Raw genomic sequence first — 25,205 nt, 5'->3', positions numbered from 1 at the left:
AAATTATTTATGTAACTGCATAAGCTTTAAACAATTGTTTTTAAATACATAAAGTGTTGTATAATGCACAACTTAATTCCCCTATTACTTCACAAAACAAAAAAAATAATTCAACATACTAATCTTGAAAAACAGGTCAAAATTTATAACTTTCAAATCTGTATTATTTTGTATTATTTTGATTTCATTTTGATTTACACATTCTTTTTATTTTTTTTTAAATGGACATGAAATTAAATATTTTTAAATTACTTGAAACAAATTAGCTCTCATGGCCCTTCACACAAAGAAGAAATAGGCAAACAACATACATTTAAAACCACAAGTTGACCAACATGATCATAATAAAAAACACAAAGACACAGATGAATTTTCACCACTTCATTACCAGACCAACATGTCCAAACAACAAGGCCCCAAGTGAGTCCAACAAACTTCTGATCAAAAATGGAGAACAATTCAGCTCCAGAATGCTGTTCCATCACAGGATGCAAAGAGTGGCTGGAAATATTGAAAAGAACAAAGAGGACAATATATTAGATATATTACAAAACATAATGATACAGTCAGAGACATCGATGTGATTGTAATGTCTCAGCAGCGTCTTAAGTTTGCTTATGAGCTGCGATTTCTCTCTTGAGAAACCACGCTTGTGCATTTTTTTCTCTGATTCGATCATAAACTTGTGCATTACGTACCGTTTCACAGCTGGCAAACGATCCCAGCTTCAGTGGCATCACTACGACATGGCATTATTACAGCTTTTGTTAACACAGCGCGCGTTCCGGGACTGAACACGGCAATGTTACTAGGTCCCCAACCTGGCATCGATGCCGGCATCAATCCCGGGTCATGTTTGCGTTCGCACAGAAGGCGTTCTGGCAATTTCCCGGGAATCCCCGAGATCATTGCGCTGTGTGAAAGGGGCTTCAGAGACAGATAGAGAATATTACAATATTAAGGTATTATATTAAGGTTACAATTAAAGAAAAAATAGATCTGTGTGTGTTTACTACTTACATTTCAGAAATTCCACTGATAATCCATCACTTTGCTGGGCAGAGTGGCAACGTGGGTTCACTGCAACCTGTTTCTTCTGTACCATTTGCCCTGTCGTTTTAGATGGCAATTTTCCTCTCGACTTCTTTGTTCCTCTTTCCAGATTAATAAGCGCCTAAAGGGTCAGGAAACAGACAATATGTAATTAAGATTAGTTTTAAGTTTTAGAGGCTTGTAATCATGTTTTTGAAATCTGACCATATATTAGAGCAGTGTTTCTCAACTCCAGTCATAAGGACCTCATTAGCTTGCTAGTGTTAAAGAGGGAGACATCTAAATCATTCACCCTAAAAATGACCTCTTCTCGAGTTGAGAAACATTGTGTTAAAGGCCTCAACAGATAATATATCTATAAAAGGCAAGTTCTGATATTGAATATCATGTGTAAAATGCAGGTACTGAGGTTAAGAATTCAATCATTACCTTTGAATGAACTCCAAGGTACAAACTGCCTCCTCCTGATTGAATATGTACAGTAATATGCTGTGAACAATATGGCAAGGCCAGACAGGAAGCTGGGCTGAAAGCCTTCCTCCAGGGTTGCCAACTTTTCAGTTTAGCTCGGAGTGAGACTTCTCCAACGGGGGTCGGGGGTGGGGAGACTTTCCCTCTCTGCCGTGCGTGCGCGCGCTATCGGTTTGGAGCACAGTCTCTGTCTCGCATGCGTGCTCGCTCTAGATTCCGGGAGATTTTAACTAATTTGCGCCATAACTAGTGGTCCATCCAGTAGTTAAGAGCCTGAATTGTTTATAGTAATTCTGAAATTTAGTGCACATGAGTGAAAAAAAAAATACAGCACAGAAGAATGTTTAATTTAGCGTGAGATTTCTTTGTTAAGCGTGAGAGCGTGAGATTGAGGCTGAATGCGTGACTGTCACGCCAGATGCGTGAGAGTTGGCAACCCTGCCCTCCTCACACACAACTTGGCCTTCCAGTGTCCACTTGTCAAAGTGTCTTCTAAAACAATACAACATGTGACAATAGTTATTTTTAACTATACCATTTTTATTTTTCAGCTTTTTACATTTAAACTATATTTTAGTATTCAGTGTGCAGGAACTCTTTCTTTTAAATAAAGTTAACAACGGCATAACAAACAATAAGCACATTTCACACAGAGCTAAAAAAAACACATTCGTAGGCCTACTGAAATAAGCCAACTAGGGATTTTTACACCGGCATATTAAACGTGCAACAAAACTGGCAACTTATTACAGCATCATTCAGAATTTATATGACACACATCCTCCGTGAGTCGGACGCAAGGCTTTATCAACGCCGTTTTCATTTCGGCGGCCATTTTAACAGATGACTTGATTTTGATTTGATTTAGCCTACACCATAAAATAATCACGACGAAGTGTGCTGATCAACACGAAGCTCGTGTGAATACCGACTGTTGTCATTAAAGCATGTAATTCTTAACATAGGAGATAGATTTTCTGCGCATAGCCGCTGTATCGCCGGGGTAAGATGTGTAAAATACTACCGCGTCCGCGCTGCTGAAGCCCGCCGCAAGTCTCCTTCGCGCCCGCGGTCGGAGGATGCGTGATCCGGGGTTACCAATATGAACCGTGAATATAACGTTACCTTCATAGTCTACGAGTTACGAAACATAAAAAATAAGAAACTGAAATTTATTAAGTCACTTACCACAGAGTTGTGAAGCACTCCTCTTGCGCTTCCCGAAAGTCGACGACACGACCGTTGATGATCACAGTGCCTCTGAAGATTTGAAATTTACAGCAATATTCTGTATTTTGAATTAAACCGCCTAGCGACCCCAGAATGCATTGCAATTTACAGCAATATGCTGTATTATTAGAAAACAGCCAGCTGCTGTAAAATAATGCTGTAATTTTTACAGCAATTCATTACAGTGTACCCTCGGATTGCGAGCTACGGACGGGGCCTACGCAAAAGAACTTTATAAATATTTGCTTGCTGGGCTGTTAATAAATAGGCTATATGCTTTTGTTATATCATTTTATCTCCCAAGTCTTTCTGGTAGAAATTAAAATCTGGTTGTCAAAAGATTATATTTTGAAGAATGTTGTGATACCCCCAGAATATTTTCTTTGTGTTCTGCAGGAAAAAGTCATACAAGTTTTGTAGCCATCTGTAATGACATGAAAGTTAACTTAATCAATTTCCAAAACTAGGGGGCGCTATAACTTAAGAAAATCCTTAATTGTGTTAAGAAGTTTGTAAATTATTTTTTATAACTACAGACTCTGGTTGCAGTAGAAAAGAAGAGAGGCTCATGCAATTTTGTCACTCATAGATATTTTGATATAGCAATATTTATTATGTCACTGAAAAAATCTACAGACTGGTACATTAAAAGGTAGTTGCATGAGAAAAATACATTCAATTATCACCAAGGAAAATTCATCTTTTGTATTACAGAACAAACAATATTTCAGTGTGCAACATGACAAATTTACTTAAATGTAAAATGCATTCTCAGATCTTTCTGTACATATAAAAACAAAACATTCAACAAGGATATTTGAAAAGAACATATTAGTTAATATGCACACAATACATAAGTTACATGCCTAATGTCACATCACATAAGAATCAGATTTCCCAGACTAATATTGACAGTTTCTCAGATCATTGCAAGAATTTTGGAAATCTCGTCTTAGCAACTGCTAGAGAGAGAGAACAAGGATATTCTCAAATGTGAGATATTGACCTATAGTGTTGTGAAACAGACTATGCTTTTGGCATCTTCCAGCAACAGAGCCAGACTTTTTTTTTTTTTTTTTAAGGGGTGTTTTAACACAAGAACTACTTAAAATTGAAATATAATTAAATTAAAAAAAAATATATTTTTATTTCATCAGATCGAACAGCAAAAATACCTTAATGTATTTCCTCATTAAGATCTTTAACCATTCAGCATGCCATGTTACATCCAAATGATCATAAGTGATTACGTTTAACCCTTTGGATGAATTCAAATTCTTTATTACTGTTTAATACTCAGATATGCAGAGGGAAAAGGCTCTTAACATGTGACCCAAAGATTTGATCTTTTTTACCAGCATATTCCTTCCCCAGATGAAGAAAAAATACAATTGACACACTAAGAAAAAACTTTTCAGGGGTGAATAGCTCACCAATAATGAATTGTTTCTGTTCAAAATCTTGTTCGTGCACGATATTTATGGTATGAAAGGAGAGCCTTTTTTATATATATATAATATATTTTTATGACAACTTACAACTTACACAACTTGGATGACGAAGATTTTGATGCACCAATTACAGCTGGAATATCTATGACTAACTTTTATTGCAGTTAACTCTCTCAAGATAAATTAATTGGGATTTCCCCCCCATGCCCCCCCCCCCCCCCCCCGCCCCCCCCCCCCCCCCCCCCCCACACACACACACACATTTTAATTTAATAAATTCAAAGATTTAAAGAACATTACTGGTTGCATAATATCAACTATATTTCAGGTGCACATAAACACGCATACCAGATACTGAAATTGAAATTCAGCCAGAACTGCTTTGGTGATGTTAGAAGATCTCATAACTTCAGTGAATGTACATTTCAAAATGTAAATTTGTAACTCAGAACATGGTAACCGAAATAACTTACTCTTCATTAAGTTGATGATAAATTTCCTCATTCTCTTTCATCAATTTTTATTATTTTATTGTTTTTCCTTCTTTTTTTCAGGAGCCTGGGTAAAATATACACCATAATGATACATCCTACAAATATGCTTGAGATTTTGAGATATGTTTGAGATTACATTCAGACTTTAAAAGGAAGAGGTGACTGATCTGGTCAGCAGTTGCAGCTTCAGTCCAGCAGATAGCAGCATGTCTATGTCTCATGATGTGTCAGGCTGTGACAGTGAACACAGTCGATCCCAAAATTTGATAATTTTCCTGACTCAGCTCTTTTTTCTTCAACATTGGGTGTGATTGGAAGAAATTTGCCCAAACACGAAAATCTGTAGTTCAGACAGGGAACAATATTGAGTTACAATAAAATATGTGTAATGTTTTATATTCAACATAATAGTGGTCTTTTTTTCCTGAGAAATGTTTTTATGTAGTGATTAGTCAAGCAGAATTTTGGTTTACCAGTTTAAAGGTGACAGTCAAATACACCCTGTTCAGCTGCCTCAACATCCTCTTCTGTGATGACTGAAGACCAAAGAATAAACAGAAATAGACAGAGAGAGTTTGTTAAACACCTGAAAGCTTCCGCCACGGAATAAATAAATAAAAAGTAATTGCAACTTTTTATCTCACAATTCTGACTTTTTTTTCCCTCACAATTACAAGTTAATTTCTCACAATTCTGACAGAGTTATAAACTCGGAATTGCAAGAAATAAAGGCAAAAATGCAAGATGTAAACTTGTAATGGCAAGAATTTCTTTTTTTGAATTGTGAGATAAAAAGTCTCAATTATCTTTTTTATTTCTAAGCTTTAAGCTTCTATCTAAGTCCAGCAATTATGTGCAGTGTGTGTGAAAATATGTTTACCTGTGTTCTGCAGGTTTGATTGAGCATTACTGGACAGAGGAAAGCTGTAGGATCTGGACTGTAATGATGGTGGTGTTTCATGACTGATGCTCTTCGTTCTTTTACGGCATTCAATCGTCAGACGTCCATGGCATGCTTTATGACAGTTCACCCCACAAACTGAGAGAGAGAGAGAGAGAGAGAGAGAGAGAGAGAGAGAGAGAGAGAGAGAGAGAGAGAGAGAGAGAGAGAGAGAGAGAGAGAGAGAGAGAGAGAGAGAGAGAGATTAGTCTTCGGGTTGGTGGACAAAGGTGAAAAGAAAAACCCTTGTGAAAAAGAAGTGTGCATAATTGCATTGGATATTCACTTAGGCTATAGTGTTTTACAAATCTTAAAAGTATTATTAAAAAAAAAACTACTAGCAGATAATATTAATATTAATGAAAACTGACTCTAAAGTACATTTCAAATCACTGTTTTAATAATGTTTGGTAACACTTTATCTTTCAGTGTCCTTGTTACACGTTACATGTAGTTACTAATAACTATAAATCATGCATAATTACATGCAACTAACCCTAACCTAAACCTAACCCTAAGTACATGTAGTTAATTAGTCTTACTCAGTACTAAATGTATAATTATACTGTAACATGGACACTTTATAAAAGTGTAACCTAATATTTCGATGTGTTGACTTACTAAAGCACATGCAAATCACTTATTATAATTCAACTACCAATAACTGTAGTGTGTTATTTGATATTAAGGTTAATATATTTCAAATGTACTAACTTGAATCTTTAACATTACAATCAGGAATACATTTAAAGATGACCTATTATGCCCGTTTTCACATGATGTAATATAAATGTCTGATGTCCTCAGAATGTGTCTGTGAATTTTCAGCTCAAAATACCACCCTGATTTTTTATTATAGCTTGTCATAGTTGCCCCTTTTTGGGTGTGAGGGAAAACGCTCCGTTTGTGTGTTTGTCCCTTTAAATGCAAATGAGATGCTGCTCCGCCTCCGTTCGGAAGAGGGCTGACATGTGTTTCGGATACAGGAGCAACATAACAGCCGAATTTCTCTCAGGTAAAATGTCAATAATACCCAGTTGCGGAGTGCAGCCTTATATGTTTGAACTGGAGTCAAACACAGATAGAGAGACTCAGGAAGAGACTGCAACTGTTAGACTGTACATGGACATTTCTGAATGGTTAGTGGATACATTTATGTAACTTAGTTGTTGTGGAGTTAAGTTTATTCATCTCATTGCCTAGCAGCTTGTACCATCATGTTAATCTATAAACTGTTGCAGCCTATAGGTGCTTGTGTGTGAACTGTATTAGGATGCCCACAGAGCCAGAAAACATATGTTGCATGGAGATAGAGCATGGTTTATGGTTATAATGTCAGACTGCTGCTTCTCACTCAGGGCGGGATCTAGTGCAGTAACGTTAGGGGGAACGGGATCTCGTGGGGTAACGTTAGGGGGAAATTTGAAAAAGCTTGTTGTGAGAGATTGATAATGATATATGGGGATTATAAAACAAGTATTGGGTTGATTTTTACCATTAGGCTGGTTGTTTACACACACTGTGGACACACATTTGTGTTCAAACACCTTATAAAAGTGAATTTTGCATAATAGTTCTCCTTTAAATACATGACAAACACGGTTCAATAGAAATGAGGTTAACCTCATTAGGTAAAAGTATATTTTAGCTTATCACAAATGCTTTCGGTGCAGTAGCCTACATTCGGCAGTAGCCTACACTTAAACCATATTTCAATAACAAGGGAGTCAAAACACTGATAGAAGAGAGTTGACGTCTGAAGAGAGGAGGGGTTTTTTCCGCCAAAAACAATACAAGCGTGACAAAAGATGTATGAAAAAAAAGAGAAGTACTTTCTCATTTCTTCCATATCCTTTAATTTTATCACTTGTCTCATTTCTCTCACCTAAATGTCAACACTAGCTATTTTGGCCATGTTGCATGTTTCTCTTTTACTCACACAATCACTACAGGCCTCCCTAAAACTGCTTAGACAATGGCCATACGAATCTGAACCACACAACTACTTTTTTTCTCTCTCTATTTTGGAGAACTAAAAGTAGTTGCCACAATACCAGAACCAATCAGAAGCATCCAGGCATAGGCAATACAGACAGAACTATCAAACACAGCAACAGCAATCACTTAGAAAGTGTAAGTAAATGATTAATAAACTATTTAAATGTACATTCATACATCTTATGATTCAGACATATAGTAATAGTTAATTGGTGTTTAATGCTTTCTTAACATGTATTTCTACTGTAATTCAGGGTTAATTCAAGTAGTTATAAAGCATTTAGTAGTGGTCAGTTAACTATTTTTGTGAGCTCATCTAAAGTGAGGACTATTCATGCCTTGTTAAGCATTTACAAAGGAGATTTAAAGGCTCAGTTAAATATTTCTATGTTCTGTATCACTGTGTTGTGTTTGTTTCCTTTTTCTGTTTAGAAGATAAATGAGCTTTACAAGGCATAAATAGTCCTCACTTTAGATGAGCTCACAAAAACTGACCACTACTAAAATCTTTATAACTACCTGAATTTATTACATTTACTTACACTTTCTAAGTGATCTTATGAATCACTGACATCTCCCAAATAACTGGTTTGTAAATAATGCTATACTTCATTTAGAAATGATAAACTGATCATTAATAAAGTACGAAAATACAATTATTAAACGCATTATGGATATGCTTATAAATCAAGAATAAAACATTTAAAGCTGTATTTATAAACTGCTTATTAATGTCTATTAATGTGTTATAAATTATGAATTAACTGTTTACTAATGCTTAACTAATGATTAATAGCGTGCAGTTATCATAAAGTGTTTCTGATATTTTTAAATCATAGTTTAATTTTGAATCTGGCCCTGCTTCAATGGGGACAGGGAGTTGCCTTTTAACGTAGCATAAAGGCAGTTCATATGACTTTGTGCTATAATCATAAGTCGTGACGTAGCATTGTGTGAGGAATAAACTGAAATTTTGGTCATAATTAATTGAAAACCTTGACAACCACCCTATAGCTACCCTCATGTTCATTAGAGTTCATTACAGAAGTTGCAGTCTCCGTTTAGTCTTTTGAGTCAGATATTTTCAATGAATCATCAGATATAGTCCACAAATCTGGTTCACTGAATCGTTTTTTTGAATTCGACTCACTGACTCATTGAGTTAACAGCTTCTGTTTCTCATCCAAAGCTATCATATGACTTCAAAAGTAATATGGGCTGCTTTAATGATAAATCTATAGTGCTTTTGCATCCTTTACAAAGCTCGAAAACTCCAGTCCCATTATGGACTCTATGCCCGATCGCTTGCGCATTTAGACTCACCAGCCACCGCAACTTTCAATGCAGCGAGGTATATGGAAATCATGAGAAATTGAAGCACAAAATTAAATCTTGGGGAAGTGTTACATGAAATTGAAAAGAGCAACTATCTATATTTATATATTCTTCAAATCTCTGTCCTATTGACCTTTTCTGAATGGGTGAATTGGTAAAGGAATTGGTATTTTTTTCAGACATAACAAACATGCACACATACAGTTCTCTCTTACCTTTGCATTTGTATCCTTGTTTATAAAAGCCCCATATCTTAAAAAGAGGGATATACATATTAAAGTTATTTTTGAAGAAAGAGAGAGATTCAGAAAGGATGTTGAAAATAGTACAGAGAAGAGAAGAGGGAGGATCAAGAGAGAATGAGAATCACAGCAGGAAAACAATAGATGAAAGGGAAAGCCCAAACATCACAAACACACAACATCAGAGGCCACACACACAGGTAGATATGAAAGTACCACATACACACAATGGAAGGGACTGGGGTACAGCATTCAGTACACAGCTACACACCACACCATGTTATAAATAAACCAACAGATCAAAGCCAAATGTGCTCAGATAGAGCTAATTTCTAAAACTGTCCATCTTAGAAAAGACACTGTGCAATAATTAAAGTGCCCCTATTATGCTATTGTGTAGGTTCCTAATTTTGTTTCGGAGGTCTTCTACAATAGGTGTACATGCATCCAAGGTCGAAAAACCATTGAATTTCTCATATACATTGCAGCATCACCTCTTTTCTCACAGAGTCTGAAATGGTTTGATCAAGGATCCGGTCTCTATAAACCCCTCCTTTTCGAGAACCTCCTCTGCTCTCAAACCTACGTAGGTTCGAGCAGGTAGTAAGACTGGAATTACTGATGGCTCATTTCAGTTTAGAATCGGTTCTTTCTTTTGGGAGACAATAACCCCATTTATCTGCACTTGATCTTTGAAACATTGCAGACCTTTTACATTCACAAACAGCTATATTAAACACTACATGAAAGGTAATATCTGAAAAAGCATAATAAGGGCACTAAAAAAAAACATGAATCTATTTCTATATGATTGCATGAGCATCTGATACTTACAAAGCCGGTGCAGTGTTCGCAGAAGGTGGGTTTCACGTATGTCGTCTCCATAAAGGTGTGTATGAAGCCCATCTTACAATTGAGCAAAGAACTGGCCTTCATAAAATAATCTATCATCTCCTCCCTGCTGATCTTTCCATCCCTAATAGATGGAGACAAACAGATCATGAAATGAGAGAGAAAAACATACACTCTGAAACAGTCCACACATTCCAAACAGTGGGAATCTAATCCTCATAAAGGCCCTTGCACACTGAGTCCGAAATTCGCGTCAGAAATTTTCGCACGTTAAAAAATAAATACGTTACCTCACGTTATGTCAGCACACTGCCTCCGAAACTTTCGTCCGTCATAAAAAAATTCGGATCAGGTTCGATTTTCTGCGTTTTTCGCATCCGTAGCAAGCATTTGAATGGTGTTTTGACAATTCAGAGCCACCGAATCACGAATACGAAAAAAACGCATACGAAAATTTCGGACTCAGTGTGCAAGGACCGTAACAGATCAACTTCCATGGACAGGGTGCTTTGTGAACATCACAAGAGAAGAGGCCCAATAACTCATGCCACCACTTTAGATTTAGTCGTGGCAATAATAATAACTGTATAATAATAATGTCTTAACTGTTACTGCTGTTACTAGTCGGATATATGCCATATATATGCCAACATTTCCGGAACCTTCCTACAGTTTAACCAGAATTTTGGAAATGACTGAAATTGAATAATTCTACCATAGAATAGTTAGATATGGCAAAATTGTTCCACCAACTATTTGATATTTTTGATGCTGCTCTGCTGCACTTCATTATGCACTGTTCTGATTGTTGTTAGGATGACAACATGATTTAAAAGTATAATTTTTAGGCTGGTCTGCCTCAGTGTTCTAAGGGGCTGTTCACACAGAACACGTTTTTCCATTCCACTGCGCTACTGTTCCATTGTTTTCGCATTTGCATCTTGTGTCTTTTGCAGCACCTCGCGCATGACATTCTAAAAACACGACGCTCAAGTTAAAAGAAGTTAAACTTAAAAAAAAAAAGACGTGTCTTTAGACCTTGCACTTTTTTCCGTTCTACTTACCTGGTTTTCGCGTTTTCAACAGCAAAGACGCTTTCAGTGTAAACTGGCCCTAACAGCATTTGTTAATAGTGTAGATTACCAATCAAATCTAAGAAGGCGGGCATTAACGTCCACAGAAGCTGAACATAAATTCCAGCATAATACTTATAATTTTAATGGTGCAAGAGTATGAGGTAAGATGTAAGAAAAACATTTAATATTTGAAAATTGTTTTACAAAATTATGTAAAAAGACAACCAGTAACCATAGCCTATAGTAGCCTACATTCAATTCAAAACTGCAAAACTTTACAAAAGTCAAGTCAAGTAGCACTAGGTAGGTATAGTGATGCAAGCTACTCAACAGTTTTGAATCATTTTGATTAATGTAACTCATAACTGAATATGACTGATCAAGAAACATAAGCAAAGCTGTTTTCGGAATATTAGGCATAGGATAAGAGTGAATGTTGTGAATATTTTCAAATAAAAAATTTGGAAATAGATCAAATTACTTGCTTTATTATATCATACAATAAATGATTCTACCTTGTCCTTTATTCCCTCAAACCCCTTTAAAGTATTTAATTATTTAAATAACAAAAACAAACAAAAATGGTTTGGTCCCTCTAATGTTCAAGACATGGTTACAGCCTTGGATTCTGGATATGCCTTCATAATGAAGTTAGTGAGTTCCCCCTTCAACAAGTCTTAACTGTCTTCAAAAAAAACCTTTCTCTCTGTGGTTTTCACTCTGACATCAGGTCCATGTTCATACTAATTTCTCTATTTGTTCATGCTGTGTGAATCATAATTTGTGAATACATTTATATTATGGCGTGCAAAAGACAGTGCTCTTGTTTGGCATTGATACACTCACTGATTTTTATCAAGTTCTCCAAACTTGCTGAGATATGGAAAGTTATTCCTGATGCATTCAAACTCTTCACGTGAGATGAAGCCGTCACCGTTTGTGTCAAAATTCTTAAACACAGACTGTGAAAAGAAAATAGGAACACAGTTTCATTAACATCTCCAATAATCCATATTACACAATGGAGGGATTAGTAAATTAACATATTGAGCCTATTAAACTTCATAATTTATACTGTCATAGTAAATAAATATACATAATTGCCACTGCACTAAGACCACCCAAAAATCATTACTAACGAATCATACATTGAAAGATAAAAAAACACAAGGTCCAAAGGGAGGATGCAAGGGCTATTTTTTTTTCCTTTTCCAAAACTTTAAATTCAATTATTTTAAAAAGTCCATGCTTAAACTTAAACCACATTCTTTTCAACATGAACAGGAATAATATGAATAATATCAAGGTCTTGATGTCACTCAATGGTAATGTATTGAATCTGGTCACAGTAGTAGCGAAAGAAACGGAGTTCACTGTAGTGAGTGTTTATAGTTGCCTTAGAAAGTACCTTGAATTCAGTAGCAGTTTTGTTCAGATGAACCATTATCACTTTTAATTAGGGCTGTCAATTTAGCAAGATTAATACTGGAAATGATAAGATGTTAAAACATAACACATGTACTCATGTCCCCTGACCAGTGTAATCTTCAGTAATTGTGATTTTTGCAATCAAAATGTCTGGTTTTGTGGCAGCAATTTCCAGATTTTTTTATTTTTTTGAAAATTTTTGTGTTTTTAAAAATAATTTGAATACAAAATTCATCATACTATGTATGACGTTAAATGTACAATAATCATACATGACAGAAAAACTAAAATGCAGAAAGCTGGTTTATTTTTGTTTCTTACTAAACAATTCTGATATTGAGGTCTTTTCTTTTTTGGCTTGTTCATAAACAGAACACTAAGGCTATTTCACAGACAGTGAATAGCTTTTATAAACATGCCTTAGATAAAAAACAATAATTACAAAATATCAAAGAATGCAAATGTCCTCTGAACAAAACCTAAGAGATTGAAAAATCAATTGCAAAATTGATTGCTATGGAAATAAAGCAAGCTACTTATTTAAGACACTTTTTTGAAATGTCTATTCCAAGAAGATCTAGGTTTAGTCTGTCATGTGCAATTAACTGTGATTCGTTTGACTATTTGGTTCAATCTTGTAATTATCAATTAGTATTTTTAATTAGTTGACATCCCGTAATTGTAATTCCTATTAAATTAAGCTTAATTGTCTTTAGTTGACTCTTAAAAGTATTTGCCTAGATTTTTAACCTTTTCATCATGCATTTCTTGCCCAATTTGGACAATTACTAGATATAACTGCATGGGTTAATCAAGATGTTGACTGCGTCCAGATCCAATAAGATAAATAAGAGGGGTGGGGCTTAGTACAGGCTCAACGGAAGTGATTTAATGTGTTGAACATACAGTAAATGTGTGTCAAAACAAATTGGAATTATAAGAATGTTAGTTTTTCTCTTACGTCCACCATCTTCTCGATATGTTTGCTAATAATAACAGGGTTAGCTTTAGGCTTCACCGATGCTGCCCATTCATCAATCATTGATAGTTGTTTAGGAGCTGGACTGGAGGAAGTTGTTGAGTTCTGATCCAGCAAGCAAAAACCAAAGTTACAAGTGTGCATTTATCTTTACATTTAATTTATGAGATTAAATCTAATCTTGTGAGTTTACTTATTTTACTGTAAATAATACATTTCTTCATAATGCATAAAATTAACCAAATATAACAGGCTGGAAACTGACCGGAGGTTTTGCAGCTCTGGGTTCTCTCTGTAATGAGAGCTGATAAATCTCCTCTTCTGTGTGGTACTGATCCAGTGACACCTACACATAAAACACAACCAAAATCTGTCTCAGGATTCAATGAGCTACAAATGATTAATATAACTTTTGGGGAAGATTAGACATTAATGATTTCTTATATTTCTAGATTGCTGTCTACTAAATGTCTCTGCTCTGTTCTGTTCTGCATTTGTGTGTGATTGTGTGTTTATCAGAAAACAGTCAAATGGACTAAAATTAAATCAAAGTTTAAAGACTCATCAAACACTTCCATACTGTATGCATGTTTTCTCTCTCTAGAAATGGTTGTGTGGATTTGATTAGACATGAATTCTCATGGTACATTCACCACATGCAGCAATTATTGTAATTATTTAGAAGATTCTATTTAGAGCTGTTCACATTCTGGGGACTTCAAAAAAAGGTTTCTATGGCAACACTCAAAAAATTCTGGCAAACTGCAAAAAAGTGAAAAAAATGCTTTGAAAATGCTTTCTGTGTTGCGTATGGATGGACGGGTGGTACAGATTTTGGAATATGCAATTTGTTCATGCTTGGCATCAGTTGTTTTTTAATATTGCACAGGAATTTAAGAACAATTTGGGAATTTTGTATACAAAAAATCCTGTAGAATATGTCTTTATGTTCTATTTCTGTGCTGAAAGTGTACTGAATGTGAGCTGTAAACGATCAGAGCCAAAGATGACCAGAAATTTGTACAAAAAAACTATGAAACTGTGTCAAGAGTTGTAATTCAGTTACACATTGAGCTATGCTGCTCATGCAGCTGATAAAAGTTCAAGTCCATTCTTCCACACGTCTTCCAACTGAGTGCTGCAGCGATGACCTATTTTTATTGGTTAACTCGTTTCCTGCTTTTGGAATTTTAGAACTTCCGGTTCCAATGTCCTGAAGTCAAGGGGTTTTTTGTATGGATTTTTGGTTAAATACCTGAAATAAGGTCTATGCTTAACACAAGCTCAAGATATTTTCATGTTTTATTCTACGACATAACATACACCAGTAATAACCGCTTGTGATTTTTAGAAACTTTTACTTGTCTTGAAAAAGGTGGTTGCTAACAAGTGTCTAAATGGGACTACAGAGGTTGTCGCTGACATTAAATGTCATCACACCGAACAGACAAACTCATCTATTCTCTAGTCCACTGTTACGTTGTTTCACGCTCTTGAAAATTATTATAACTTGATCTTTCAGGATAATTTTTTTTAAATGAAGACTGAAAGAGTTGTCGGAAGCTTAATGGTGGTGATATATAGCCTACATTTAGCTTTTTCCTTTAGCAGGCGATTGTATTTAGGTTGTGATCATTCGTGAAGATTGTCATGATGAACAAGATGTGTAAGTATAATAAACTTTTGTTGGTCACAGCTAGGCATGTGCCGGTATCAAATTTTCATGCTGCGATTAATTGATTGAGCTTTTATCACGGTATACGGTATTATCACGATATTCTAATTGCTCAAGAGAAACAGATGGATGGGGGGGGGGATGTAGAAAAAACAACAACTTGCATCACAATAGGTGTAATTGTGATTGTCAAAACGTTTGGTAATAAACAGAATTTTACACAATTTTCACGATTTCAATTCAATTCTTGGGATTTGATTTCAATCTTGATTCAATATTGACTCGGTAGGCTACAGTATATAGCCTACATGTTAATTTTTCTCAAGAAAAAATACATCTCACATAATGCTGTAAACATACAGAGAGCCCTGTCAGCTGGTATTATTAAAGGTTAAAAATTAACAAATTAAATTAAATAGAATTTGGTTTTCATTATAATAAAAATTGACACAAGTAAAAATATAATACAAATGTAATATAGTGCACATATTTAGCAAAATACTCTCTATAGCTTTTTTTTCTAGTCAACTAACATGTTGGTCATTAAATGGCTTGCCTGAGGTAAATGTAACATTCTGTGGCATAATTGTTCACCTGCAGTTTTATTGACCTCTTTCCGTGGTTGAAAAACACTGATTGATCGATATTATGTATGAGGCTTAAATACCTTTCGGTAAGTTGTACTGTATCTTTAAATAAAAAGTAACAGATGATCGGTTTACTTGAACTAAGGCGCTACAGCGATCGGTCACGTCACATTTACAAGCACCAAAACGGTATTTATTGTCTGAATTTCGTAATAAAATGGACAGAACATGAGAACTGAGAATTGTTTCAAATTGTATCAAAAGTAACCTGCTCTGTCTAGTCTGTCGGTCTCGGTGTCCTCTTTGCTCCGTGATTTTTCTGTGCGTGAGAAAATGGATGTGTGGCGCGAGAGCGTGTGAAAAGTGTAAATTGCGCGAGTCTCACGCTGAATGCGTAGAGTTGACAGCCCTGCTTTTAGAAGGGGGATAAATCGTCGGCAGCGTTCCTCCTTCCGCCGTGCTTCTTCTCCATGTGAGGATTGTTTACATTAGACTAGAGTGCCACTGCGCCGCATGCACACGTGCTTCTACATGTGGGGATTGTTCACATCAGAGTGCGCACGTGTTTCGCGCAGCATATACGCAGTGTTTGTTTAAGCGGTTGATGGAAAATAAGTTAATGCGCGTACTATAAATATAAATTCTGATCTATTATTTTTCACGGTATTTTGAAGTGCCCGCGATAACAATATCGTGCATATTCATTACCGCGATTTATCGCATTACCGAATACCGGCACATGTCTAGTCACAGCTTATTTTCTGTAATAATTCAAAAGAAAAATCTATTGGGTTTTTGTCAAGGGAACCTGAGTGATGCAAACTTACGGGTTGGCCTACAAAAATACGTCACCACTTCAGCACTCTATAGTGGAAATCCTATTTCCTCAAACTTGGCAATAAAATGAGTTTTTACAAATAAACTGTCAATCGGTTAGTTTTATCCTAATCACTCTATTCCTCTTGAAATCATATACACATCATACAACACACACTCACTGTAAGTAGATTGAGCAAGTCTGTGTTGGCCTCAATGTTCGGGGGAGTGTTCTGCACGAGGGCTAATTCCTGCAGGATCGCATAGAGTTGCTGACATTTGGCCAAGTTGACACGAGTCTTCTGTGGGTCTGTCCAGTCGGACAGAGCAACATGAACGGCTATCAAGTCCTTGAGGTTAACGGCCAGGATTGGGAAACGAAACCCAGTGCATTCAGCGAATCGGCGCCGGTATTGACTGTAGTTGCTACACGATGTCACCAGGTCCACCAAACTGTTAAAGTTCTGAGAGAGACATTCTGAAATTGAAACTGAAAGTGTTGGGTCTGATGTAAAGGCTTTGTGTCTGGTGCACAGGTGTTGTATGTACCTTATTGGTTTCATTGTTGATGTGTGCCTGTGTCTCCTTCAGCCTAGAGATGGAGCTATTATTGAGACCCCCGACCACCGCCATCAACGTGTTGAAATTCTGCAACTGTAGTAGTTTCTACAGGGTGTGGATTAGTGAAAAAGAAAGAGAGGATGAAGTTAACAGAATATTTTGTTATTAATAATAAAATAAACAACTATGCTGTTTTGAGGCTCTGAAAGCTTCCAGGTCAGCGTATATGACCAAAATCATGGAAGATTTCTAAAATATTTGTATTTATCCATTTGATTTTTATCTTATTTTCATCATTATGAACAAATACACCATAAACCATTTGCGAACAATAAACAAAAATTTATTGTAACACCATGCTATCCATGCTATGTTAAGTTAATTTTAGTATAATTATTAATGCAACTATCATTGCTTTCCACTGTAAGATAGACTACATAAAATCAAATTTCTGTTTTCTCCCTATAAAGTGAACTGCACGTCATTCACTATATAGGCAAATTTATTGATTAGTAACATAGAAATAGTGTAGAATCTGAAACATTTTTGAAGAAATATTTCACACAATTTGTTTTTAACTTTTTCAAAATCTTTCCACTTACTAACAACACAACAGATACAATAGGTGCATTCAAATTTTTGGTACTTTCTTGTCCCCTAAATATGTTCCTACTAGCCTGCTTTTAAGAGATGGATTGAGAGAAGAAAGGAACGACTACTAGATATGAAAAGATACTGGGCAGAACACCTTGTGGAAGAGAAAGGAAATATCAGAAAGATAAAAAGCGGTAGTCGAAGTGATATTTTGGAAGAGGAAGAGCTCAGGGCCCATAAGAAGGAAGAGAAGGGATCATCAGGAAGAACAAGAGCAGGGGGTGATGGAGCCCCTCTGCGCTTCTGAAAAATTCAAAGAGAAGAAAAGTCACATGGGACTAGCTGTCATCATACTAAAGGTCCACACCAGAACTCTGTTTTTTAAGTCTTGGGGTTTTTATTCATTATGTTCTAATTTTCGCTGATTTTTCCACACTGCAGCTGTTGTTCTTATAACTACAATAACTTGCTGTTGTTCTGTACTAGAGGTGTTAGTTCCCAGCCCTGTAGATTATAATTTCAACCAAACAAAGAATTTATAGGCCAAGCACTAACAAACCCAAATGAGCAACTGTATTCTGGAAATCAGCTCCAAAAATCACTCTTACAATACAAAAACAATTACTGAACATTTTTTTTTACTTTGAAATAAATTTCACAAATAATCACAAAGAAATCACAACACATTGAATTAAACAAGAAATTTTTTAGTAGAAAAACTGAAATTGCATTTTTTTTTTTTTGTACAACAAAATAATAATCCAATAATCTTTGTTTTATTCACAACTTCGAAAAATCAATGCACAGTAGTTAAAGACATCTTATATAAAGTGGGACCAACGGTTAGTTCTCCTGACCTGCGCGACCTGTATGAAGTGTGCAATCACGGCAGCTCTCTGCGGTGCAGTGGGCTTGCTGAGAACCATCAGCTGAATCCACTGTGAGACGCTGTTAAAGAGTGTAATAAACCTCTCCAGAATAGGGTTATCTACTGTACAGCCATGCATCACAAAGCTGTGGTAATCCTGAAACTGAAACACACATAAAACAAATGGTCACAGTCAGACCATATGTGAGGACTTTAGGACAAACTTCCCAATGATTTAATAATAACCTTCGGTGGTGTTTTACACAGTGTAATTCCATAATAAGAACATCATAAACTGTTTTTAACAGGCTCATTTCAGTTATTTTAGTGTTGTGTGGAAACATCTGTTATGTGAAAGAGTTTAGAGTGCCCTTATTATGCTTTTGCGGATATTACGTTTAATGTAGTGTGTAATATAGCTGTTTATGAATGTAAAAAGTCTGTGTAAAAAGCATATATTTTTGGTGGCTCTTTCTCATCCATAGTTTATAATATAAGATAAAAAAAATCCATCAGCTCCATCAAGCCCTGAAAGACACCTTTCAGCATGTTTAATTTAATTGAATTTAATTTAAAACATGTCTTTAATTATTTGATGAATTTTGGCGTAACTTTTGTGATATTCTGAGGACAATTAGAGCACAAGCATATCAAAACCTGTACTCACAAACATACCATTATCTTGCAGAAGGATTTGTACTCCAGATAGGTCAGATGTTCAGCAAGCTCACCAGGGTCCAGGTGATCAAACAAAAGAGACATTTTTCTCTTTTTTGACATAGAGGGAACTCTTTGGGTAACTTGTCGTTTCCATTGATACGAGGGCCTGCAGCAGGGAAAATGTTTTATTTCAGACAGGACTATGGTTGTTATTCATGGCAGTTGACCAATATGCTGAAATATGACTGTGCTGTGTAACATAAAAATAAAACAAAAAAACTACTCACCCTCATTTTACTTTAAACATACTGTTAAAAACTTTAGTTTAGTATTTCTCAATAAAGCTTTGAGAGCTACAGCAAAAAACATGTGAACTACTTTTTAAAGGGGTGGTTGAATATGATTTCACTTTTCTAACTCTAGTTAGTGTGTAATGTTGCTGTTTGAGCATAAACAACATCTGCAAAGTTACAATGCTCAAAGTTCAAAGCAAAGGGAGATATTTTCTTTTAAAAAATTGCTTTTTAAGGACTACAACAAACGGCTGGTAGGGACTACACGACATTCCTCCCGGGTTAGTGACATCACTAACCCTAAAATGTACATAAACCCGCCCCCCAGGAATGTGATTTATAGATTATCAAGACAGAATATGCTAATCAATGACTAGAAGATAACTACAAGTCAAGTCAAGTCAAGTCACCTTCATTTATATAGCGCTTTTAACAATATGGATTGTTTCAAAGCAGCTTTACAGAGATAATAGGAAATTACCGTAACACATTGTTTAGGCTTTACAACAGCACTCGGATAAAGTTATTTTCCAGCTAAAGTTAGTTTTGTTTGATAGATTCACTTCCATTGCGATGATCATTAGTTATTAACTTAGGGGCCGCTAACACAACACGTTCTAACAGGAAAATCCTTAACACGCTCCGGCTGCCCATCCTTACTAAACAGTGCCTGGTGTCTCAAGAACGCACTCCCTGAAATAGGTTCGAAGGTGCAAATGATTATCCGTTATCTCTGCGCAATACTCGAAAACGCAAACCCGCGGAAACGCAGACGCCCCGCACATGCGCATTACGTGTTCAACCCAAAGGTATGTGCGTTTGAATATATATGTGCGCAGGCGTGTAGTCCTTCTTTACAAATCAACCCTCAATAAACTACTTGTCTGGCCTTAAAAATTTATAATACAGACATTTTTGTCGTGTCTGCGTAGCCACGTGAACCGGAATTATCCCGACAACATTTTATCTGTACTGAGGTAAAAGGAAGGGAAGGAGGCTACACATAAGCTACATAAATTCACCAACTAACCATTCAGAAATGTTGTCTACATGTTGTCACTTCTTCTTGAGTCTCTCCATCTTTCTGACTTCGGTTTGAACATAAAAGGGTAAAAGTTTTTGAAATTTCCAGTGCATGTCTGTGTGAGGTAAAAGGACACAAGCTCTTGAAGCTCCGCCCTCTGTGCCGGGAGCAGCAGCTCATTTGCATTTAAAGGAACAGACACAAAAACAGTGCGTTTTTGCCCACCCTCAAAAAGTGACAACTTTAACATACTATATAAAAATATCTGTGGGGTATTTTGACCTAAAACTTCACATACACACTCTGGGGACATCAAAGACTTATTTTACATCTTGTGAAAAGGGCATTATACCACCCCTTACTACTTTTTGGTGTTATTTTGTCCTTAACAGCTGCAGTTACAACCCATGATCATGTGGAAAAGAGCAGCTTCTTTTTCTGTGGTCCATGGGAAAAAACATGTGTGAGTGTGAGTAGATGAGAAATTTTTTATTTTTTGCATCTCTTCTCTTCTCTGATGACGTGTTTTCTGGCGTAAGGGCGGCTGGGTCCCGCCCTACATTTTTTATTTTTTTTTATTCTATTCGAGAAGCCGTTTCACTTAGATATACAGTACAATAGAGAAGAAAAGACTATCGCAACTTGTGTTTCATGCCGTCTCTAACCTTTTCAGAGTGAGAACATAAAATTAAGTCTGGCTATGACTCTGTACTCACACACTCTCTACATCAATAAGTTGACTCTGTGTTTCGTTGCCGCCAGTGTTCAGGTTCTCTCTCAGGTCTTTAATCTGGTCAGCCAAAGCAGGATTCAGATCAAACTCTACTGGAAATTCGGAAATCCAGTACCTACATAGAAAAAGACCAAATAGCAAATGCAATGAAAAAAGAAGATAAGACATACCATGGGGAATTTGAATGAGACACAGGATTAGTCTTACTTTACGAGGTGGCATATTTGGGCTCTGATCTCATCGGTGCTGCCCTCCTGTGACCTGCACATTTGTTAAGGGTCTAAAGTGTTTTCTATCGAACTCTACACCATGACATTTTCATTTCTTACAAGAGAACATATGTAAATAAAATAATGGAATTTTATGGAAAGTTATTAACATCATTGTCCTGATTTTATAGATTTGCATAAAATATTCTTTCATTTAACTCTACATAATTAACTTTACAACAGGAATTAATACTTAAATACTTTGGTTCATCCAAATGATATCAGGTTTTACAGCATCTTATGGCAGGATTTAAAGTTCCCTTTCAGTCTGTCACGTTCGACGTTACATCGACGTGCTGACGTACTAATTACGATCCCCTTCAGGGAACGAGGGTTACATACGTAACCGAGATGTTAGTTTGATTACATCTAGCATGGGTTGTTACCATCGAATTAAGCTGAAATATATTGGTCAAGTAAGATTGTACTTAATTTGTTTTGGTGAACTGCTTCTAATATTAACACAATGAACAATGAACAATGTGGGGCTGCAACAAATAATAGATAAAATCGGTTATAATTGTTTATTAAAATAATAGACCACTAATTTTGTTATCAATTAGTCAGATCTGTGCAGAAACCATCCGCCAGTCATGTCACATTACAGTATAGAATAACCAAAGACTTTAGGATTTTGGAATAACACATTTCTATGTTTCTAATGTTGTTTTCCTCAGTGCATAACTTACATTTTACAGTTATATCCTTATCTGTAAATGTTAGCAAGTCCTGCGAATATAACAACAATCGAGTCTCCGTTACATTTCTCAGACTTTAATGACAGAGCGCAGGTGCCAAAACATATATATTTTGCTAAAATATTTCTTGTTAGAAATTAATGTAGTTTCAAAATTCTACCTATAAACCATTAATCATATTTTTTGAGAGCATTCAGGTAAAGGGACTGTTGTTGGAGTAGCCTATTAATGTAATATAGGCTAATAAATATGTTCAGATGAGAAAATATGTATTTCCCATTTTTTGTTCAGTATAATATTTAGTCATTGTAATTTCTGCCATAAAATGTCAAGAAATCAGTCGTTTGGTTTAGAATGTAATGTTATATTTTAACCCTTTTTTGCACATAATGTACAGCATAGCCTACATAGATATATTCACTATATATATGTGTGTGTGTGTGTGTGTGAGTGTGAGATATATGTTCACAATATTTGTGTGTGTGTGTATAACATTTAACAAAATAATGGATTGAAATTAATTAATTTTTAATATATATATTTTTTAATTGATATTCATTGGATTAATCAAAGATAATAATCGTTAATTGCAGCCCTAGTACAATCCAATATAACATACAACACAAGGGTTTTTGTAGATAAAGGATACTTTAGCAGCAGTTTCTTGGACAGATCGGTAGAAGAAATGTACCAAGGATGCATCATCAAAAACATTTTCACAAAGGAGGGATTTTTTATTGTGCCCGCATTGTCTGAAAGCACAAACATCACAGAACATTAACGACAAAATAAACCATACACATCTTTTTATGGCTTCCTTGGTCGCTGTTGACCAGGTTTTCAAGCTAAGCTTTGCTAATGAACAGCATGATTACTGTTTGCTGGTTCATCTTCTAGTTTCGCAGACTAAATGTTCCACTCAAACGTTGGTTTGAAACTCATTTATGTATGAAACTTTCTTTATAGACTCACCAAAGGACTGTATGCAGATGTCCACCAACTCATCCACTGTTCCTGTATCCACAGGTAACGGATCCATCATTTCTCTCTCTTTCTTCCTCTACCTTCACTTTCTAATGCCCTTCTGTCTTTCTCTTCTCCTCCAGTGGTCTTCCTCTTCTCTTTTGTCTGTCAATAGAGATTGTTGTATGGAGAGGAACACATTAAACACACATTAAAAAGAATTGCATGTAATTGCGTTGAATGTGCAATTGTAGTGTATTATGTTAAATGTATATATTTTTAAAAACTGTATTTGCAGATAATATATTAATAAAATAAAAGGCCACTTAAGTGTATGGGAGTACACTTTCATGACTATTTGTCTTAATACACCTAAGTACACTTTTAAAAAGTGCACTTCGTAATAAAGTCAATTTTAAAGTTTTGCTTTTTAAGTCATAAAGTTTTAATAATATGTTGTCATGTGTTGTATAGCACATGCAAAGTATTTGATTATAATTTTAACTGTAGTGTGTTATTCATTTAATCTATTTTAAATGTTCTATATTCATCATTACAAATGTGCAATTACAAATATATTTAAATAGGCCTACATGACATACAAGTTTCAATAGAAATGACATTAAAATATATTTTAGTTTACCATAAATGCTTGTCAGCACATTCGAAAGTACACTTTATATTTCAAAGAGAAAATTACATTTCATTTTGTACTTAAGTCCTACTTTAGTAAGGGGCAAAAACACAGTTATTTGCATTAATTTAATTGCAGTTAGCATGCAATTAAGTGTATGAACACACTGAATTCAGTTTGCACTGAAGTCCTAAATCACAAGAGCACATTGCAGTGTTTTCTGCTTCACGCTTGACAGTACAAAGCTATTTCTGGTCTTACACGTCTAACAGCAGCTTGCATAGCATCTGGTACAAGTTAACTAGTATATGTTTCCATCCATATTAAATAAAAAAGAGCTGCCGATGCAGCAGAACAATGTGTTGTTTGTTTGCCTGCGTGTGTTTGTGTGTGTGTGCTTAAAAAGCTCTGCTGTACGTGAAGAACATTGAAGATGACATCACGACACTACATTCTGGCATATTAGTGACAGAATGACAGACATACCAAATGTTCCAGTTGATAAACTAATTTAACGTAATAAACACACAAAAAACATTATAATGAGCTTCAGACTGTCAAGCAATCGACCTCTTCCAAAACAGAAAACCTCAAGTTATCACATCCTAAAAAAGAAACAGTCACACAAGCTCCAAACCACAGTCTATCCATTATACAACACACACATTTATCGCTCATTGTCCTTTCCTGTATTGACAGAAAACACACACACACACACACACACACACACACACACACACACACACACACACACACACACTTTCTGCTCATGCAGTCTTGCAGACTTAGCAAGGTGGAAACCATGGCAACACACTCTAATTTTATTGTGATCAACCTCTCCACGTTGAAACACAAATCATATTCCATTACCCTGTAAAAAATGATTGTAATTTTAACTGCACAAGACTGTAAAAATGCTACAGTAAGAAACGGTTAATTGGTTAACAATCAAGTTCCCTTACTGACTGTAATAGATCTAACCCATTTCATGAAATTACAGTAAAATGCTGTTAAATATACCATTTTTGGGAGCAAAAAAGAACAAATCATCTCAAAATTTACAGTGAAAAGCCATAAATGGACATTTCCAGTTTGACACTTCACACTTGGTGGTTTTTAATTTGAATAATCGTTTCTTTTTAGTTTTTTTTTTAAAATCAGTTATGTCCATTAGGGTTTTATGTTACATATTTTGTTGTTAAATTAATGCTTTTTGTATCATTTTAATGTCATGTGTGTTAACATGAAAGTGTTTTGTATTTGTGTTCATAACACTGTGCG

At 35.6% G+C, this 25,205-nt stretch overlaps 1 protein-coding gene and 1 long non-coding RNA gene across 3 annotated transcripts in view; both read right to left on the bottom strand.

Annotated features, from left to right (window-relative positions):
• Nucleotides 1-374: 374 nt before the first annotated feature.
• Nucleotides 375-1,162, bottom strand: LOC311078819. Its single transcript, XR_014605288.1, has 3 exons — nt 1,021-1,162; nt 699-927; nt 375-501 (listed from the first exon to the last, which is right to left on the bottom strand). It is a non-coding gene; the product is annotated as an uncharacterized lncRNA (long non-coding RNA).
• A 3,594-nt stretch (nt 1,163-4,756) lies between these two features.
• LOC311080373 (RAS guanyl-releasing protein 2) overlaps nt 4,757-25,205 on the bottom strand; it is a 37,401-nt gene continuing 16,952 nt past the window's right edge. Inside the window, exons 2-17 of one of the 2 annotated variants that reach the window (XM_084110318.1) lie at nt 23,300-23,455; nt 22,977-23,079; nt 21,568-21,621; nt 21,344-21,475; nt 19,326-19,476; nt 18,640-18,813; nt 17,177-17,293; nt 16,810-17,091; nt 13,815-13,895; nt 13,532-13,654; nt 11,989-12,104; nt 10,049-10,190; nt 9,188-9,224; nt 5,580-5,738; nt 5,173-5,235; nt 4,757-5,039 (exon numbers count right to left, since the gene is read on the bottom strand). In XM_084110318.1, coding sequence (XP_083966444.1) covers nt 5,177-5,235; nt 5,580-5,738; nt 9,188-9,224; nt 10,049-10,190; nt 11,989-12,104; nt 13,532-13,654; nt 13,815-13,895; nt 16,810-17,091; nt 17,177-17,293; nt 18,640-18,813; nt 19,326-19,476; nt 21,344-21,475; nt 21,568-21,621; nt 22,977-23,079; nt 23,300-23,369 — 1,800 coding nt within the window. In that variant the 5' untranslated portion in view covers nt 23,370-23,455 and the 3' untranslated portion in view covers nt 4,757-5,039; nt 5,173-5,176. The remainder of the gene's footprint in view (nt 5,040-5,172; nt 5,236-5,579; nt 5,739-9,187; nt 9,225-10,048; nt 10,191-11,988; nt 12,105-13,531; nt 13,655-13,814; nt 13,896-16,809; nt 17,092-17,176; nt 17,294-18,639; nt 18,814-19,325; nt 19,477-21,343; nt 21,476-21,567; nt 21,622-22,976; nt 23,080-23,299; nt 23,456-25,205) is intronic. The other variant, XM_084110319.1, reaches the window with a different exon arrangement.

The sequence above is a fragment of the Abramis brama genome (assembly GCF_963993115.1).
Source record: "Abramis brama genome assembly, chromosome: 3".
In the NCBI taxonomy this organism is placed as follows: Eukaryota; Metazoa; Chordata; class Actinopteri; order Cypriniformes; family Leuciscidae; genus Abramis; species Abramis brama.
Note: the sequence above shows the minus strand (reverse complement) of the source record. Positions and strands in the feature narration are given on the sequence as shown.